The 21751-nt window shown below is 43.2% G+C and overlaps 1 protein-coding gene across 1 annotated transcript in view; it reads left to right on the top strand.

The window, feature by feature from the left end:
• The window catches only part of LOC126201522 (microtubule-associated protein futsch-like), a 461240-nt gene that overhangs the window by 135114 nt on the left and 304375 nt on the right, over positions 1-21751 (top strand). The window contains exon 2 of the mRNA XM_049936792.1: positions 17581-17876. Within this exon, the coding sequence (XP_049792749.1) occupies positions 17581-17876 (296 nt within the window). The remainder of the gene's footprint in view (positions 1-17580; positions 17877-21751) is intronic.

Genomic DNA, 21751 nt, shown 5'->3' with positions numbered 1-21751 from the left:
TTATGAACATTATAAGCTTACAGAAACATCCAAAACCTGTATGACTACACCGTTAATTACAAAAAGAAAAACTGAAGGCACCTGGATAAGGATAGCAGAAATAAGATATATTTTAGTCCAAAAATACCGTATAACTGACGGACAATCCTCGCTTGTATGTTTTACATTATGAATCGTTTTGCTAACAGTCGCCCAAAGCCCTGAAAGGACACTTGCAACGATTACGTGGCTGTATATCGTGCGTGGTACAGACGTTCTGCAGGTTGCATAAAACGACATCAGTAGGGGTAGCTCGATCACCCTGTATATTTCTCTAGCAGGAAACGAAAGTGATGACGTGTAACCAATCAGATGACTCACGAATTCCGAGCAAAGCCATGATATGTTTGAGAGGAAAAAGTATTCGGAACACATCTGGACGTCGTGTCAGTTTACGTTTCTCAATAGTCGGGCGAACATTTAAGCGTTCCAAAAATTTGCGAAGTCATGTCTCATACTTTGGCCTAATGCTCAGCTCGCGAACAGTGAGAGGGCTAAACCATTAGTGCCTTCACTGCCACAGGAGATTGCTGCCTAAATAAAGCTGTCTGCGGGTGAACTGTGATTACGTCATGGCGGCCGCACGACTGCGTGATGCGAAAGCGGCCAGTTCGCGCTTCTCACGCCTCCGATATTCCTAAATCTCCCAAGATCAGAACGAATGAGGAATTAGTCTTAAGCACTGAACGCTAAATATCAAGCACGGCATAATCAGCGACCAGCAGACACCTTACTGAGTTCTCTTGCTTAACTAACTGTACTTAACAAACGCTTGGGTATTAAGCAATGTAAAAAAACTGAGCAAGTATGATTCAAAGACATTTAGAGTAATCCAAAAGGAACGCTAACATGTATTTTTACATTTGACAAATCAGGTTATCCCGGCTAACTTTGTGAACTTGTAATTCGTATTTTGTCGCAGTATTTCTTCGGAGTAACAGTGTAACAGTGGGATGTGTTAAGAACTTATTCTAGTATCACTGCGGAAGGGCAATTTCTGTTTACGTTACTAAATTTATCTTATTTTCTATGACCACTTTTGGATGCTTCCACCCCCTTCTACGAAAGGGGCACACTTACGACCTAAGGTAAACCCGATAGTGTGGTTAATGTTTGTTGTAAACCCTCGCATTCTCTTCTTCGTACGTGGCTATCGAAATATGAACACGATGCATCGTGAACACAATCTGGATATCTTTTACATCTGAGTTTTCAGCGTAGTAGCACATACCTGATAACATTGGTCCATTATGAAAAAAAACACGATTTCTTCGGGTGATCGAAGACCTGAAGAAGTCGAGCAGTTGTCTACGTGAAACACCGTGGAAACTCACGCATTCTGATTCGGCGTCGAGACAGGAGAACTACACTGATCGGCCAAAACACTATAACCACCTATTTAATAGCCTGTTGCTCACCTTTGGAACGCATTACAAAAGCGATTCTGCGTGGCATGCATTCGACAAGTCCTTATTAGCTTTCCGGAGGTATGTAGTAACAGATGCCTACGCACAGATCGCGTAATTATCGTAAATTATGGGCCACTGTAAACGTAGGCTTCCGCGGCCGTAGTCACAGGTCCATTATGAAAAAAACACGATTTCTTCGGGTGATCGAAGACCTGAAGAAGTTGAGCAGTTGTCTACGTGAAACACCGTGGAAACTCATGCATTCTGATTCGGCGTCGAGACAGGAGAACTACACTGATCGGCCAAAACACTATAACCACCTATTTAATAGCCTGTTGCTCACCTTTGGAACGCATTACAAAAGCGATTTTGCGTGGCATGCATCCGACAAGTCCTTGTTAGCTTTCCGGAGATATGTAGTAACAGATGCCTACGCACAAATCGCGTAATTATCGTAAATTATGGGCCACTGTAAACGTAGGCTTCCGCGGCCGTAGTCACAGTCAATAAAATTCTTCTGGGTTGCATTGTCAACTATAAAATTCCGACGTTTCGGCGACTGTTGCACGGCGCCTTTCTCAAGGTGTACTGCCAACTGCTAAATAAGAACTAGTTTGGTTACCTATATACTATGGAAGAGTGCTGTCATTGAATATCAGGATGAGGAGGAAGGGTATTAGGTGGTCTTTTATTGGTCTTTGCACTGAGTGTTGTCACTGGCGGAAAGAGGCGTTTTCCATCGGAGCTTTCTTTACTGTTTGCTATATAAGTAACCAAACCAGTGCTCATTCAGAAGTTAGTAGTACACCCTGAGGAAAGCTTCTTCCAATCGTCGGAATTTTATAGTTGACAATGAGGCCTCAAACCCAGAAGAATTTTATTGACTTTGGGCGAGTGGCTTGTTGGTGTGGATTTGGCGCCAGATAGTGTCCCAGATGTCTTCCATCGGGTTGAGATCGGGCGAATTTTGTGTGGAATTCATCAACGTTTGTTCACTAACATGCTCCTCAAAACACCAAAGTACAATTCTGACCTTGTGACACAAGCAGTTAGCCAGTTGGAAGACCCTGTCTGGGAAGACAATTATAAAGGGACGTAGGTGGTTCCAATTATGTTGACGTAGTCCACAGCTGTCGTCGTGCCTTCGACTACCACGACAGGTTCCATGGAAGCCCATGAGAATGTCCCCCTATGGACCTGCGTCCTTGGCGCAGAACGTGATTCGAGCACCCGTTTGCCTGGACGATGGCGTAATGGACATGACCAACCATATGGTGTAATAAGAAACGTGCTTCATCTGACGAGGTGGCACGATTCCATTGATCCGCTGTCCAATCGATGATCCCACGCCCTCTGCAACAGTAATTAACGTGTCACTGGGTCAATATCAAACACGTAAGGGGTGTCTACTGTGGAACCGCATGTTCAACAACGTGCGCTGAACGGTATGCTCCGGAATGCTTGTAGCTACACCAGCACTGTACTCTTGTCATCAGACCCCCCCCCCCCCCCCCCTATCCTGCTTTGCAGAGTGGACGAGTCTCTGACCTTCACATTCCATGATGAGGCGTGGACCTCGTACACTTTGTCACCTGTTCTTTGTTTCACCACCTTTCAACCACTTTCCATATGTGCTCACTACACTAGCACTCGAAGAGTCGACCATTTTACCGTTTCCTAGATGCTCGTTCCCGGCGCCGGACCATAACGGTCTGCCCTGTGACAAACTCACTTATGACAGTTGATATCCCCATTTTCGGCCCGTATCGTCGCTAGAATGATTCCCCATTCCTCTCTCCTCTGCTTGTAGATTTTCCTCGCCGCATCCATAAAGTATATATATCTATAGAGTGAGCATAGCCTGTTGCGCATGTTCTCAACACGCGATTTTGGGATAACGCTGCTTTCATCATTTTGCGGTAATAGCGAAACTTGAATATTGCACGTATTCGTCTTGTTTTGTACAGATTCTGCACGTTTGAATATTAGTAACAGCTATGGTGCGGTATTGTTGTTGCTACGGATATAAAGAGAGGTATGTAAAGAGAGGAGTTACTTTTAATAGGTACAAAAATTGTATAATACTAAATATATTGATAGGAGGCACTTTATATGTTGGAAAAATATCGAGATACTTTATTATAAGGTCTTGTACTGTAGAGCTAATGTCTGGATTTTTTGGCCACGTGCTTACGAGACAAGTTCAAAAATGGTTTAAATAGCTCTGAGCACTATGGGACTTAACTTCTGAGGTCATCAGTCCCCTAGAACTTAGAACTACTTAAACCTAACTAACCTAAGGACATCACACACATCCATGCCCGAGGCAGGATTCGAACCTGCGACCGTAGCGGTCAGGCGGTTCCAGAGTGAAGCGCCTAGAACCGCTCGGCCACTCTAGCCGGCACGAGATAAGTGTTAGATAAATTTGCAAGTGTGTTTGGGTAAACTGCCACTAAGTGTATACATATTCGTGGTATGTTCATAAGCAGATAAAATTTTTACGTGACAGTGTAATTAGTTTCCTCCAGTTTATGGAGGTTCTCAGACAGTTGTGTGTGTATACAAGTAATTCCTCATAACAAAAATGGTTCATATGGCTCTGAGCACTATGGGACTTAACCTCTGAGGTCATCAGTCCCCTAGAACGTAGAACTACTTAAACATAAGTAACCTAAGGACATCACACACACCATGCCCGAGGCACGATTCTAACCTGCGACCGTAGCGGTCGTGCGGTTCCAGACTGTAGCGCCTAGAACCGCTCGGCCAGCCCGGCCGGCTTTCTAAGTGTGTTAGTACTCCTTGCTGTAACAAGAAGTGATTATTTAGTGTTAACTCTTTACGTCTGTAACGAAAATTAAGTTATGACTTTAAGACGACATAATTTACATGTACTAGTATTACAAGAGATCATTTGAATTGTCATTAAACTTGACAGTGCATCACCGTAAATGTACGCATAGGCTTCCGCTGTCGTTGTCGTTGTCAATAAAATTCTTCTGGACTGTTGACCGCATTGTCAGTTTGATTGACAGCGACATCCCCGTGAACTTTAAACCACAAAAAAGACGAATAAAATGGTTCAAATGGCTCTGAGCACTATGGGACTCGACTGCTGAGGTCATTAGTCCCCTAGAACTTAGAACTAGTTAAACCTAACTAACCTAAGGACATCACAAACATCCATGCCCGAGGCAGGATTCGAACCTGCGACCGTAGCGGTCTTGCGGTTCCAGACTGCAGCGCCTTTAACCGCACGGCCACTTCGGCCGGCAAAGACGAATAGAGAACCAGAGATAAGAATTCGTATCTGATAACAGCAGAAGAATTAGTCACATGCGAATATGCAACAAATGTAAAGCGATCAAATGACAAGTCTTGAGTTGGAAAGCGAAATAACAGAAGAGAATGAAACAATAAAATACATAAATAGATTCGTTTAGTTAAGATGCAGACTCAAGACTAGACGAATAAATATTTCTACGTTGAGTAAGAACGAAATAAGAATCAATATTACACTCGTGCAAATAATGTTCGATACATCTTTGCTACGGATAACTGGAATTGAACGATAAAGAACAAACAGCATATTTTCGAAATGCTGCAATACATGCTATATGTAAAAAATAGATAGCAGAGAAAAAAGCGAAAAGGTTTCATAAATTCCTGTTATAAAAAAATCATGATCTGAAATTAAGTGTGAAGAAACATTTGAGCCGAGACTACAGAAACAAGGAATACATCGATTTGTATTTGCACGCTATGAAAGTCAAAGTGGAATATATTTAATATATTCCTGATGTGATTATGCAAAAGATATGGCTTCTTGAAAGCTAATATTTTCTAATCTCTATATCTCTGTTCGTGTAGCTAACACAAAATAAAGAACAGTGCATGTTGTTTTGTGTTTCGTGTTTAATGTCAAGGTGAGACTCGAGTTACTTATCCCGTTGTCAAAAAGTTATTATAAACACATTATCGTCGAACGCGCCGTCTGTAGTAGACTGGGGGAAGTCAGTAATAAGAGACTACGGATGATTAATTTGAGGGAAATTTATTAGTCTGTTTGAAAAAACTACAATAAAAAATATAGGTTACGCGGCGAGGACATGATCAGTTGAGTTTTGGAAGACGTCTAGCCAACCGACATACACAAGGATTCATATCTTTTTGCACATGCTAACAGTACCCGAATGTAACTCTGTTTTTCGGTTTGTGGCAGCTTTATTGCTTTTCATTACGTCCCGTGAAATGTCTTATGTGCGGAATTAACTGTAGGAGAAAACCAAGATGACTCTTCATGCAGCGCCACAGCCGCATCAGTTATTTTTGCTTCTTACAACATTGTGTGGCTGGTGATGACGTAATAATCTTTCGCAAATTCTGACTGGATAATAAATCGTATTATCAAATTATGTATCGTATGACTGAATACTAGGTGTTTCAGGTAAGAGAGAGAGAGGAGGATGTGGAGAGAGAGAGAGAGAGAAAGAGATAGAGAGAGAGAGGGAGGGAGAGGGAGAGAGAAAGGAAGAAAGTAAAAAACACAGGGAAGTTGAGGACCGCCTTTGAAGGAAGTCTGAGAGAATCGTTGCCTCATTTATCACTTCAGATTGGTGTGCCATGTGTCAGTAGCACCAACTGTGTACAAACTCAACCGAAAACCTGACATAGTGACGGTGGTATACCGAATGAGCAGTTCGAATATTCTTGCTCATCGTCGGTACTGCAACTGGCTGCTGTTTGTGCGTGGCTCAGAGGCTGATTCTAAAATGTTCTTTTTGTGAAACACGCAGAAAAATCCAAATCGGCTAACCATTCCAACAAATCTAAGTCCAGTTCGCCTTCCCAAGTGATAAACCCTTTATTACGCTTCGTTGGCGTAACCGATGTTCCTTTAGTCTACGTTGAACATACTCTCTGCCACATTCTGTTAGATACAAATTCGTCGAGTCAATTGCATGTCTCTCATCATATGCTGTATGACATTTTGGTTATGCTTTGAAGATGTGGCACAACTTTTTGAAAGACAGATTCTACACTGAAATTTGTTAGAAGAATCTTATAGAAGCGTAATCCATTCCGGAAACAGAACGGCTACAAAACTCTCTTTGGACTTATTCAGAGTATTGTACTTTGGCTTGTGACCGTCACCAAGTTCAAATAACGAAGAAAAGATGGAAAGATTCAAAGAAGAGTTGAACAATTTGCCGTTGGTTTGTCTAGTCAGTGTGGGAGAGCCACAGACATTCTCAACAAACTGCAGTGTGAGGCATTGCAGGTGATGAGAATCACACAGAGTCATAGTTACGAACTATTGAGAGGCCACGTTCCAAAATGAGTCAATAAACATTACACCCTCTCCTCCAACATACACATGTGATGACTACACCTCGAGTAATGACCACACCTCATGTAATGACCACGTATCGTCTAATGGGCACGTCTTTGTGTAATAACCACATCTGATGTAATGACCAAGTCTGCTGTAATGGAACCTTGTGTAATGACCACACCTCGTGTAATAAAAACCAACCTTAAAATTAGGATAATTCGGAATCATATGAAGAGGTTCCGACAGTCTTCCTTCCTGCGTTGTACCATCCACGAATGGAATGTGCTGAGGCTTGAGGAGCAGAGATGTAGGTGCAGATTCAGTTCACAGTCACATCATGTAGATGCTACATTTCGTGATAAAAGAAACAGGATTTGATGTCTCGTCGACAACAAAGTCATTACAGACAGAGCAAAAGTTCGCCCTGGGGAAGGATAGGAAAGGAAACTGACTGCCACCTTTCAAAAGGATCATCCCATCATTTGTCTTAAGCAATTTACAGTAACCATGGAGAATCTAAATGTGGGTGACTGGATGAAGATTTCAATCGCCATCCTCGCGAATATAAGTCCAGTGTTTTACCACTCTCTCGGTAGCCTTTTGGAATTCTAGAAAGATGCAGTCTACACATCCACCTGGATGAATAAAGCGAGCTGTTAAACTTCCTGGGAGATTGAAACTATGTGCCGGACCGAGACTCGAACTCGAGACCCGAGTCCGAGTCTCGGTCCGGCACACAGTTTTAATCTGCCAGGAAGTTTCATGTTAGCGGACACTCCGCTGCAGTGAAAGTTTCATTCTGGAAAGCGAGCTGTCTTTGACACGAGCCTTTTTTTTTCTCCCTGAATCTGTCCTGATTCTTTGTCGGTGCGTGGCTGTATATCTTGAAGACCGTTTTACACGAGAGACATTCCGGTCACAGTGGACTACTCGTGGTGCAGTGGGTGTCACGTACCTGCGTTTAAATTAGCCGCCAACCACATCTCAGATGTTTCAGTGGCGTTAATGACTAGCTGACTGTGACGAGTGTGGAGTTCTTAAATATTCAAGTGCAAAAACAGCAGATTGTGACGTCGTCTGCTTTTGTGTCTTCTTACTCTTTCTTTCGTTCCCGGAATGATCAAAACTGTTATAAAAATAGTTTAAAAGTATGATTATTGGCATATTGGCATATTGGCCAAGTGCCGATGGACAGCTCGGTGGCCTAACTTCATACACGTCAGCTACTGCTTGACCGTCGCATAACAGCCGAAACAGGCCAATAGGGGAAAACTTAGTCTAAGGCGGAAATTTTGACATTCGGGAATTTTGTACAATTACTCTACAAACCATAAAGAAAATAATTCTTATTTTGACGTTTCCTTTGTCTTTGTGTCATATTTCAAATACTGCACGACGACCTGCTATTTTTCCGGCTAGTGTTCTCCACACCAAACATCCGGAAGAAAGAAAGAAAGGTATTTCTGTTTTACAACATCTGGGCAAAGAAAATGTTTACAGTGTGCATAAATATGAATGTAAGTGGAGAGACGTCTTTCAATAAAAAATTTTTTCAACAGTAACAAAGTCAGAGCTAACGAAGAGAGAAAAATTCGATGTTATTTTGCAATTACGAACAAACCAAGACACAGAGGTGTTATAAATATCGATGTATTTGTCCGTACATATTCTCTCCAACAAATAAAGAGGTCATCGACATCATCTATGTTCCGACACTTCAGCGGGTCATGCAGAATTTCGGTATTCGTCTGCGCCACGTCATCGCCAAAGATGGCAGGCATATCGAACATGCCATAACGTAAGACCGGATATCTGTTGTGACGTTTACATGTTGAATAAAGAGTGTGCACGCCATAGTTTGTAACTAAGTTTTTCTTCATATAGTTGAATAATTGTCACCCTGTATGACACTTATTGTAAAACCCAGTGACAATTTTACAATTAATATAACGCCCTTGTATTCCGCAACTTGATAAGAAACGTTCTACAGTAACCTTCTATGGACATTGGTAGATAGTTGCGAGGGATTAGCCGAGCGGTCTAGGGCGCTGCAGTCATAGACTGTGCGGCTGTTCGAGTCCACCCTCGGGCATGGGTGTGTGTGTTTTTGTCCTTAGGATAATTTAGGTTAAGCAGTGTGTAAGCTTAGGGACTGATGACCTTAGCAGTTAAATCCCATAAGATTTCCCACACATTTGAACATTTTTCGTGCCAGCCGGTGTGGCCGTGCGGTTCTAGGCTCCTCAGTCTGGAACCGCGTGACCACTACGGTCGCAGGTTCGAATCCTGCCTCGGGCATGAATGTGTGTGATGTGCTTAGGTTAGTTAGGTTTAAGTAGTTCTAAGTTCTAGGGGACTGATGACCACAGATGTTAAGTCCCATAGTGCTCAGAGCCATCTGAACCATTTTGAACATTGTTTGACATTGGTAGATAAATGAAAAAATAAAATGAAATAAATGAAAATCGGGTTTCTAACATAGACCGCGAAAATTAGGCCGTGACGCTAGTCACTGAGCCACCATTTCGACTCTGAATTGTCGAAACTTTGACCGTCGTTTTCTCAGAGACGGTCGAGTTCTACGGACAAGCCTAGATACGTATTCGCTTCTTTCGACTCCTCTTCCACTGAGCGAAGTTTCTGAGAAATCGGTTTGTGGCACTTGCCGTGTTGTCATCGTCAGTTCAAGCGTAGAACGCCAGGAGCGCTGCAACAGACTCAGTTGCCGCGAATAGTCGATTGAAACGAGAAAGTCGCTAGTCTAAAAGGGGCTCTCAGTTCTCATAACAGCGCTGGGGTCGTGGAATTGCGTGAGCGAGAGCGCGCAGTTGCGCCGAGGTGAGCCGGCCGTGTCTCGGAGCCTGCTGGCCCCTTTTCGTCGGCGCCGCGAGCGACCGGGGATAGGCAGGCGTACGTATCGGCCGGCGCGGCGTATGTCACGGGCGAACCGTGCCAAGGCCGGGCCTGCGGTCTCCGGTTGCAACGCGATAGCGCGTCCAGGGGCCGGTTCGCAGAAGCCGCCGTGAGCTCACGCACCCGCTGCCGCCCTGGAAAGCGAGGCATGCTCCTTATACGCGCGCTGACCTCCCGTTTAGCCGGAATCCGCGGGTCTCCCACAGCCGCGACAAAAGAGACGCGCTCGACGCTCGCTCGGCGCACAGTGGCGTCTGCCGCCTCTCAGCCACTGGCCCAGTGTTGACACGGCTCTCGAGACGGACACAGTGCTCGCCGCTCCGTCCTCGCATTAGCTCATTAGCTGCCGGACAGCGTACGTCATCTAGCCTCTCGCGTGTAGGTAAGTGCCCATTACAGCTGACGTTAGCACTGGCCCGAACGCTTTGATGTTTACCGAGCTTGACGGGCGGCACGGTGGCCGCACCTTCGCAGCGATCGTGTGAAATCCAGCGCCATCCGTTCGTCCACGAAACCCAGAAAGCAGCAGATACCGGCACCCGGGTTGATGCCAAGTTCATTGACATCCGGATAGCGTTCGATACGGTTCCGTACTGTCACATAACGAACAAAATGTGAGCGTACAATATGTTTGCCCAGCTGTGTTATTGGTTTGATGACTTCGTAGGAAACAGAACAGAGCATGTCATTCCAAATGCAGAGAAATCTTTAGACGTAGAAGTACCTTCGGACGGCACGCCAAAATGGTTCAAATGGCTCTGAGCACTATGGGACTAAACTTCTAAGGTCATCAGTCCCCTAGAACTCAGAACTACTTAAACCTAACTAACCTAAGGACATCACACACATCCATGCCCGAGGCAGGATTCGAACCTGCGACCGTAGCAGGCCCGCGGTTACGGACTGAATGAAGGGCCTAGAACCACTCGGCCACCCCGGCCGGCACAGTACCCCAAAGGAGTGTTGCTCGACCATTACTTTTCACAGTGTATGAAATGACCCAGTGGATAAAGCTTTTCGCGAACGATACTGTGGTATACGGAGAAGTCGCAGTGGCTCTGAGCACTATGGGACCCAACTGCTGAAGTCATCAGTCCCCTAGAACCTAGCCTAACTTAACCTAAGAACATCACACACAACCATGCCCGAGGCAGTATTCGAACCTGCGACCGTAGCGGGCGCGCGATTCCAGACTGTAGCGCCTAGAACCGCTCGGCCACTCAGGCCGGCGGAGAAGTCGCAGTGCTAGGAAACTCTGGCAGCCGTTCGTCGTCTGGTGCAGGGCTTCGCAGTTTCACTTCTAGATAAACAAGTGTAAAGTACCGCGTATAAACTGGCAGAATGTTTCGTTATTGTATGATTTACTCGACTGCGGTACGATGACTGGAAGCAATCACATCCATAAAATATCTAGCAGTATGGGTACAGAGTGATTTAAAGTGGAAGGTTCACATACAAGTAACCGCTATGAGCCTCTTCCATTTCTTTGGAAAGGGTGCTTTTGCTGTCCAGTCCGACTTGATTTTCATGCTAGCTGTGTCACTTACGGTATTGTCTCGCAACCTAATTCTGAGTATTCCTCATCTTCTCGCTCTTGGTATTGTCCTACAGAATGCTGTATGTAGCTTGTCTTTTTCCAACATTCTTGACATGTGACCAGCCTACATGAAACTACTCTCTTTTGGCACTTCGTCAGTGTTACGGCGTTTGTGCAAACTCACTTTCTTCCTTTTTTCTATTCTCCATACCATGTTATTCTATTGGATTACAACATGCCCAAAAATGTTTGTTAAGTTTTTTTTTTTTCTTTCGAGTATTAACAGTTTCTCTTCATCCTACTATAACAGCTGTCCCAGAAATGTTGCGACAAACTTAGAAGTGTTCTAGAGCTTGTCTTTAGGGACAAATCGAGGATAAGAACGCGTGTCCGGAAACGTTATCCAAAGTCGCTACAGAGCGTTAAAGGTATAGACGGCGGCGCCTGGCACTAGGCAACCCCTTCGGCAGGAAACGTGACTTTGTACGCTCACGGACCGTAGGCGGAACGTCTCGCAGTGTTGTTTGTTATTCAGTGATCGCGACTGATTGCTACGATCGCCACTGGAAAAGATGGATGAATGCCATGCTCTTTTGTCTTGGTGGATGAGGTTGCTGACACGGGTTTTCATCCGTAGTTTTTTTTCCCCTCAAGTATATAGAAAAGCATTGGCGATTTTAGAGGCTTCCAGAAGAAAAATAAACTGCGGATGGAAACCTGTGTCCCAAACCCACATCCACGGAGACAACAGAGCATCGCATTCATAGGAGATAACGTCTTTCTACACAACAGCTAGCTCCATCTTCTCCACTGCGATCACGGCGCGATCAGTGAAGAACAACATTGCGAGACCTTCCGCCTACGGCCCGTCAACGTGAAAAGTTACAATCCCTCGAAGTTTGTCGCAACATTTCTGGGACACCCTGTGTATCAAAGCTGCTCATACATATAATATTAGCGATAAAGGCGGATTTTGTAGTTATTGATACAAATGTAAACTCTTCTGTCAGCTGCTTCTAGACGGGCATCTTTTTCTATATCCGTGCTTTTGTCATTACGAAAAAGACTCCCTAAGTACTCGAAGCGGTCATCTGTCTTGAGAGTGAGTCCATCTACTCTCAAACCTGCAGCACTTTGGATTTTCTTACTTATGACCCCACATTCTGTTTTGTTTTCTGTCTGTCTGTTTTTTCAGCCACTCTGTAATACTTCTGCATCATTCTGCTGTCTTGAAACTGCTTGTTAATACTACTTGGGCGAGTCTAATAATGCTCACACACTGCAGCTGCATCCCTTGTGGGTTAGTTTTAGTGAATTCTCTGTTGATCTTCTCTAAGACTTGTTTATTCCTCAGTATCTGTGACAAATAGCTAATCTAAATACAAACGTAGCACACTGGGTAAAATGCTATCGCTAATTAAAGTATTGACGTTCCGGTATTCCAGTACAGTTATATTTACAGAACGAAGGAAAATTTGAGTACCCGAACTTCTCAGCACGATTGCTTGGGTAGCAACAGTACAAACGTGCCTGTAATAAAATTTCCTTGAGTTCATATTTTCAGTATAAAAAGGGCGTCAAAGAAAAGTACTTTGGCATCACTGCATCCATGAGTACTTTATGTACTTACGTTCAGTTCGGTATAACAACGTATTTCAGTTAGTGCAGTGTGCAGTATGTTGGCTTAGAATACTCGAGGTGGAGGATTTGATTAACGGTGTAGGACTCTTTGTTTTCACTGTATAATTATACTCTGAGCAGTATACTAGTTGGCGTCATAATTCTTGTACAAAAATTACTGCGCATATTGTGTAAAACGTAACTAAATACAAAGTACTAGTGCTAAACGAGAGTACAATCGTTTTTATTTCTTCACTTTTAGAGACCTATTTTACCTTCACACGCGCAGTCACTACCATGCGCCACATTCGTCCACGCTTTATGACCCATTGTTAGCATTGCTGCCGTTTTTTTCACTTATGCCCCTTCCCCCAAAGCAATAAACACCAACTCTATGTATCTCCGTTTTGGTCTACCCCTCATTTCATTGCCTTCCCCTATTAAGTTGATACTTCTCCTAGGAAGGCCACCTCAGCCATAAAAATCAGTCATATCATTGTGTTCTTTTACACACATTAGGTCCACTTGAATCGCAGCCGCATTCAGCGAAGATATTTGACATACATGTAATGAGTGTTGTCAAATTCACATTTTTATGTCCATTTACCATCGAAAATAATAATACTAAATTTTGTTTCGGACGTTTTTGCATTGCTAGGAAGGTAGTATGCATTTCAAAGCATCCTGTCGAAAGCATACCAAACTGAGTGATGTCCAAGGAGATGAGAATTTCTTTTTATCGTATTAAAAATAAGCAGCCAGAACTTTATAAATTTTTCATTTCCTGTGCGCGAAATGATAGGTATGGTGAGCTATGATAAACAGAGGAAAATCGTTTATTTTCGTCAGTACTGTGGGTTCACTTGTAATGACTAATGGAACCAGTACATGAAATTACATTGCCTTGGTAATGTTCAACCAAGTCGTATCACTGTTTGAGTGTCTGAAAGATTTCAGGTTGGAATCTTGGCAGATACTCGGATCTAAGCTGTGTTTCAAAAATGGTTCAAATGGCTCTGAGCACTATGGGACTTAACATCTGAGGTCATCAGTCCCCTAGAACTTAGAACTACTTAAACCTAACTAACCTAAAGACATCACACACATCCATGCCCGAGGCAGGATTCGAACCTGCGACCGTAGCGGTCTCGCGGTTTCAGACTGACGCGCCTAGAACCGCTTGGCCACACCGGCCGGCAAGCTGTGTTTAATGAGTTTTATAAATGGTAAACTTTTATAGCGCTGATACAGGAATAATTAAGCATTAAAACTCGAAACTCACGTTATTATTAATTAGAATAGTTTACCATAGCCTCCCACTTATTTGTGAATGAGGTATCAAATTTGTAGCCTTGGCGCGGTGGGAGAACGGCTGCAGTGCAGTTTACCTCTCTTGGAAAGCACCAGTGGGATTAACTTTTCCACTAGGGGGACCACCATCAGTAATGTCTTTCCCCTGCATTTCATAGAACGCTGCCATGTGAGGCGGAGCAATTATCAGACTTTCGGCTCGAATTCCAAAGCACTGCAGTTCAAATCCCTGTCCGGTCATCCAGATTTAGATTTTTTTTATGATTTTCCTAAATCGCGTAAGATAAATACCAGAATGATATCATCGAAAGGGCAGCCCATGATTTTCCCTGAACTTCCCTCAGTACGAGATTGTCCTCCACGTCTAATAACTTCGACAGTGAAAGGGCCATTAAACCGTATTCCACCTACTTAATAAAACGCTGTGGGAAAGTTTGAAATGTAATCCACACATAAGCTCTTGATTGGCCATTTTACGTTGCCTTCTGCTTTTCATATATTGGCTCCATCCTGCCAATGATAGTTTCTTCTGCCGTCAGTTCACGGAACAGCTACATCTAGGTCCAAGTGCCACCACGACGCCTCTGCTTGCAGATCTCAAAGGGGGAAGGAAGACGACACATACAGTTGCAGATTTTTTCCTTTTACGTAGATCAGCCAAACAGCTAGTCCAAAAAGACCAATTTTTCAATGACTTTAATTATGTTCCTTCATTCCTTTCTAGTTATTTGGTATTGTTGTCCATCCCTTACTAGCTCTGTTTACATTCCACCTCTTGGTATAGTGCATTAATTAACAATGATGTCAACACCCACAGAAATTAATCGGTTCAAATTAAGTCAACCACGTTTACTTGTGTTTCATATTCTGTCAGCACACTGATCCGTAACTTTCGGCTAGTTCCAGTTTATCTGTTTTCTGCGCCATGTCTCCTCTCCCCGACGCGTGGGAGAACAAATAGCTTCCGTTCTTGTAAATACGTTCTCGATCTGCTGGACTCCGCAGGTTACAGAATCCACGCCCATGCCCAACAACAATTTTCAAAATCTCTAATGCCACAGGCTGATAATAGTATCAGTCTGGTATAGATTTCTGGCTATGCATATTAATCGTCACAGAAGAGAACGGGGATCGTTGATTCAGTAACACCATGGCCGGTTGCTTTCCCCAAATATCCTTCCTTAACTAAAGAGTATTTCGTCCATAAGGAAAGATATAGTTCCGAAAGCAAAGCAGTCTTTAACAGAAGCACGAATTCGAGATCAACTGTGTACTACTAAAGTTATCCAATGTTACCACAACCAGAGTGTACTGTTGTGCTTTTTCTACCTCGTTGTGAATGTACCACACCAACCTGGAAGATTAATTAGTGTTTTCCTTTTCTTTTCTTTCCAACGCAGTACCTCAGCCACTAGGTAGTGTAGTGTGTGTGGTTGTGATGACCACTGTGTCAGGATGGCATACTGGACTGCGCAGCGCGTCTCCCTAATAAGCTGCACACCCAGGACGAAGCCTGGTCTAGCACAAATTTTCAGCTTGCTCCATTGATATAAATCAGTGCTCATTGGCAGCTAACATCTTTAATTCTTTTGTGTCTTCCTTAATAGTGCTTTTAATTCCACAAAATAGGCCTATTTCGGATCACACCTATCTTGACAGTAGTAGTTGTTGTTGTTGTTGTTGTGGTCTTCAGTCTTGAGACTGGTTTGATGCAGCTCTCCATGCTACTCTGTGCTGTGCAAGCTTCTTCATCTCCCAGTACCTACTGCAACCTACATCCTTCTGAATCTGTTTAGTGTATTCATCTCTTGGTCTCCCTCTGCGGTTTTTATCCTCCACGCTGCCCTCCAATGCTAAATTTGTGATCCCTTGATGCCTCAGAATATGCCCTACCAACCGGTCCCTTCTTCTAGTCAAGTTGTGCCACAAATTTCTCTTCTCTCCAATTCTGTTCAATACCTCCTCATTAGTTATGTGATCTACCCATCTACAGCATTCCTCTGTAGCACCACATTTCGAAAGCTTCTATTCTCTTCTTGTCCAAACTAGTTATCGTCCATGTTTCAATTCCATACATGACTACACTCCATACAAATACTTTCAGAAACGACTTCCTGACACTTAAATCTATACTCGATGTTAACTAATTTCTCTTCTTCAGAAACGCTTTCCTTGGCATTGTCAGTCTACATTTTATATCCTCTCTACTTCGACCATCATCAGTTATTTTGCTCCCCAAATAGCAAAACTCCTTACTACTTTAAGTGTCTCATTTCCTAATCTAATTCCCTCAGCATGACCCGACTTTTTTCGACTACATTCCATTATCCTCGTTTTGCTTTTGTTGATGTTCATCTTATATCTTCCTTTCAAGACACTGTCCATTCCGTTCAACTGCTCTTCCAAGCCCTTTGCTGTCTCTGACAGTTTTTATTTCTTCTCCATGGATTTTAATTCCTACTCCGAATTTTTCTTCTGTTTCCTTTACTGCCTGTTCAATATACAGATTGACTAACATCGGAGAGAGGCTACAACCCTGTCTCACTCCCTTCCCAACCACTGCTTCCCTTTCTAGTCCCTCGCCTCTTATAAGTGCCATCTGGTTTCTGTACAAATTGTAAATAGCCTTTCGCTCCCTGTATTTTACCCCTGCCACCTTCAGAATTTAAAAGAGAGTATTCCAGTTAACGTTGTCAAAAGCTTTCTCTAAGTCTACAAATGCTAGAAACGTAGGTTTACCTTTCCTTAATCTTTCTTCTAAGATAAGTCGTATGGTTAGTATTGCCTCACGTGTTCCAACATTTCTACGGAATCCAAACTGATCTTCCCCGAGGTCGGCTTCTACCAGTTTTTCCATTCGTTTGTAAAGAATTCGCGTTAGTATTTTGCAGCCGTGACTTATTAAACTGAAGTATTGGAATTATTATTCAGCCAACGTCTTTAATTCTTTTGTGTCTTCATTATTAGTGCTTTTAATTTCACAAAATATGCCTATTTCGGATCACACCTACCTTGACTGTAGTTAATCTTTGAAAAAGCTATTCTGAAACAAACGCCACGTTTCTGTCACATACTAATGTGAGAAGGCTGACACTACCATACCTATTTTATTGACAAAAATCTCAGGATCGCTTTCCTGGGTTCTAGTTATGACTCAACTGGAACACTCATAGCTGGTGTGTCATGGGAGAACTACAATGCATTTTATTATCAGGAGATACGTCAATGATATAGTGGCGATGGACAACTCGCGCTATGAGCAGCGGATGAGAGTATTTCCAGGTGGTGGACTCTGTGTGTACGAATGCGATGGCTGCCGCTGTGTGTGTTTGTGTGTCTCGAACGTTCAGTGCTGTTGCATAACAGCCTCTTCTGGCACGCCACTGACTGAGTTTGTTGCCGGCCTCTTGCAGTGGCAGCAGACCGACGACTTTGCGCGCAAGAAGGAGATCCGCGCGCGCATGTACAAGCTGCGCGAGCAGCGCCTGCGAGAGTTCTACACGACCGGCGAGGTCCTGCGCGACGTTCTGAGCGTCACCGGCGGCTCGCCCCCGCCCCCGCACTTCGGCGGCAGCGCCTCCGACCTCCGCCAGCAGGAGACCAAGAGCGCCACCATCCGCCACGCCGACTCGCTGGCCGACGAGGGCTTCCTCTCGCTCAAGTCCAAGGAGATCCGCGACTCCGAGTCGCCCACCAGAGACATCCACAGGTAAACAAACACTCCCACTGTGCGGCATGTGGCGCCGGCACCAGCTGAGTCGAGGCCTGTCCACAGGGCCACTACAAAAGTCGACAAAATGCGAATAAAAAGTTAAAAATCGTTTCCATTAAGACCAACATGTAGAGTGCCGTTGCTCTTCTACATCTCGCCAGTCCCGGTCTACTTCAAGTGTGATGAGCAGCTGGACAGGTCTGGCAGTAATCCGTTCTATCTGGGGTGACTGGGATGACAGTTCAAGGCAGTCCATCTCGAGCTGTTCCTAATTTGTTTTGTAACCTAGCCTTTTCCACTCGGTTTGAGGAAGGGCGTCCTTTCGCAAGAGGACGACGCCAACAATTCGGTTTTCAGTGGTTGACTTGGAAACAACAAAGAAGCGAAAGATACTGTTTACTCTAACTGTTCCTGATGCCATCGGCTATCTTCTGCAGAAGCTTAAAATTCCTCACCAGTTGTCTGTGGTGCTCAGGACGGAAAAGTTCCGCACAAAAAAGTAAGTGCGCGGGGATTTCAGCACCAGAGATAATTGCTACCAGCGAGTTGCAAATGGCTGAAAGAAGGCGAAGCGCGCACTTGAACCCTTGTGTTTGGTCAGTCACACGGCCATCCTTGCTTGTATAGGATGACAGGCGTCGTACTGCTGAAACACCAGCACCATACAATAAACGTTATTCCACGACTCTTTCTCTAGTCGCTGTGATAGAAGAAGCTAAAGTGCTTGTCGCGTCAGTAGTCAGGCCAGTCTTGAATCATGCGTGGCGTATGCTTCCGCCAATTGCAGGTAGCTAATGATATTAATTATCCTTCCGGGCGTTGGCTAGCTCACCTACAGACTGCAGTGTGGCCACAGGTCAGTAGTCACAGCGTTATGAAAGTGTCTGCCCCCTCTCTGCCCCACTTGAAGCAGATCCCACCCCCTCTACGTTTCATGCCTGCTCTCTCTCTCTCTCTCTCTCTCTCTCTCTCTCTCTCTCTCGCTCGCTCTCCCTCTCTCTCTCTCTCCCTCTCCCTCTCCCTCTCCCTCTCTCTCCCCTTTAATCTACTTTCCGATCTGAGATCAATTGTAATGGCTTCAAAGAACTAGTCCCCATGAATTATCTTCTTGTAAAGCCTCACAGCACACTCGATTCGCAGGTGGAAGAGTGAGGTACAAATACCTACCTGGCCGTCTACATTTATCTTTCTGTGATCTCCCACAAACCGTTTAAACAGAATGCTGGAATGGTACCTTTGAGAAGGACACGACCAATTTCATAGACTACACTCGTCAGTTGCGAGCTTCTGTTCTGTGTTCAATGATCCCGTCTTCTATGAGACACAAAATCCCAGTCTTCTCTCCTCTCCTTTCTCCACGGCAAACCATCGTCCCAACAACGTTGCCTATCTCTCTGACGTAAGAAATGTTATTAATGTATCTCTCAGTGAAAAATTTACTGCAAGATATCGGCGAGAGCTGACAAGAAAATTACTTCAGCTTCTCGTAAGACTTGGGAGTTACACGGCAGTGTTGCAGCGTAACACTGCACTACAATACTGAGTATCCCTCCGTCCATTTTGACGACTTTCCCTGCATAAAATGTTCATTTTTAACTTTATAACTTGATGTAAACATTCACAAATTTATTACAATATGGCAGACAACATTATACTGCACTGCAGTGTTTTAAATCAATATGGTGCTTTCAGAGAGAAACACGGGGCAAATGAAGGTCTGAAACGCCTAAACAGCGTTGCTACTCTACTCCGCAGACAACGAAAAGCACAATTAGGGCTCTGCATAATAACAGCAACAACAATTGATACCCACTAGACGTAAATTTCTTGCTTCCAACGACCCTCACAAATCCCACCCTCCAACTCTGCCAACAGCTACGACATTTACAGAATAATGAACTGAAGCTGTGTATTTTTTTGTCAGTTTTAGATAAATTAAGTGAATGTCATATACTGTTTTAGTAATGCGTTTCAGCAGTCATTCCATCGTCGCTAGGTGCATTAATATATTTTTACATTGTGTGATTTAGTCGTGACATGTACACGTCTGTTTGGCAGACAGCTATAGGCACTGTTCAGCTGGTGAAGAATCATTAACATTACTTACTGCGCTGGTAGGTGTCATACACATTTCTACATTGCCAGCTGTACTAACCGCATATCCAGATGAATCAAGCCGTAGTACATTACACACGTTTGTCACATATTTCAAAATCATATTTTTTGCAAGCCTTACAGCGCAAAGATGTTAGCTGTCACGGAGATTCTGGACACTGGCGAGAGATAGCTCCGATATGCCCAAATAGATCAGCGTTATGGAAGTTTTAGTTCTTTATAACAGTATAGAAGCCAGAAATTAATTACTTTAATTTGAAAACAGAAGCAAGCTGTCATGAAAGTTAGTAATAGGGCTCTACAGATTATGGCACATTTATGTTACTGCGTCACATACCTTAATCCAATAACAAATATTATTTCTGTAAAAGCTACAGCTGGAAGTAGACTACATAAATATTGTTAACAGTTTTTAGCAAACACATCAATAATTTTGAGTAACATCCAAAAAGATTTATTGAGTTGCAATATAGGCCCATCTTATGGCCGTTCTATACTTTAAGCGATACTTTCAAGCTGTTATTTGTTTCTATGTTCTGTATCTTTTATATGTGCTGCTGCTGATGTATCACGTATATTGCATATTTAATATGGTTGGTGATGTGATCTTTAAACAGGATATGAAGTTACATCCCTTTTAACCTATGTACTGAACAGGAAATTCAGCATGAACAAATTTAGAAATTCCAAAGTTTGAGTAGATGTCAGGGTTGCTTTCAGTATTGTAAGATAACCTGAAGCGTAAAAAAGTGTAGTGGAAAAATGTGTTCCAATGTTATAACATAAAAACCTGTTGGCATGTGATTGAAAAATGTTTCCTAAAGATACCACAAACACAGTCAGCAAATAATTTTATTGATTACTGTTTTTTCTTTCAACTTTGTTTCTGATTTTGTTGGATTGGCAGTCAGTAAGGGCAGGCACCTGTATCTTTTGGCTGGAACAGTTTGCTTGATGCTAGTTATATATATATATATATATATATATATATATATATATATATATATATATATATATGCTACTGCCACTCTGCATTTTGTATCCTCTCTACTTTGGCTACTGTCAGTTGTTTTGCAGCCCAAATATAAAAATTCATCTATTACTTTTCGTATCTCATTTCCCAGTCTAATTTCCTCAGCATCATCTGATTTAATTAGACCACATTCGATTAGTTGTTCTGCTTCTGTTGACATTCATTCTATATCCTCTTTTCGAGATACTAACTATACCATTCAGTTGATCTTCCAACTCCTTTGCTATCTCTTACAAAATTAGAATATCATTGCTATACATTCTAGTTATTATTCCTTCTCTCTTAACTTTATTTCGTTTTTCCAGATTTATCCTTAGTTTTCTTTACCGCATGCTCAAGACTAAGTAACATTGTGGATAGTCTATAACTCTGTCTTACTCTCTTCCCTACTACTTCTTCCCTTTCATGTTCTCCAACCGTTATGACTGCTGTCTGGTTTCTGTACGAGTTGGAAAAAAACATTTTGAATTATGTTCCTCATATCTTGAGAATTTAAAAGAGTCAACACTGTTAAAGGCTGTATTCTAAATTTACAAATGATATAATATGTGTTTGACTTTCTCATTCTGTCTACTAACATAAGTCTTGGGGTCAGTGTCGTCTTGCCTGTTTATATATTACTCTGGAACCGTAACTTATCTTCCCTGATGTCGGCTTCTACCGACTTTGTCATTATTCTGTACATTCGTGTCGGTATTTTGCAACTATGACTTATTATACTGAT

The sequence above is a fragment of the Schistocerca nitens genome, chromosome 1 (genome assembly GCF_023898315.1).
Source record: "Schistocerca nitens isolate TAMUIC-IGC-003100 chromosome 1, iqSchNite1.1, whole genome shotgun sequence".
Classification (NCBI taxonomy): Eukaryota; Metazoa; Arthropoda; class Insecta; order Orthoptera; family Acrididae; genus Schistocerca; species Schistocerca nitens.
Note: the sequence above shows the minus strand (reverse complement) of the source record. Positions and strands in the feature narration are given on the sequence as shown.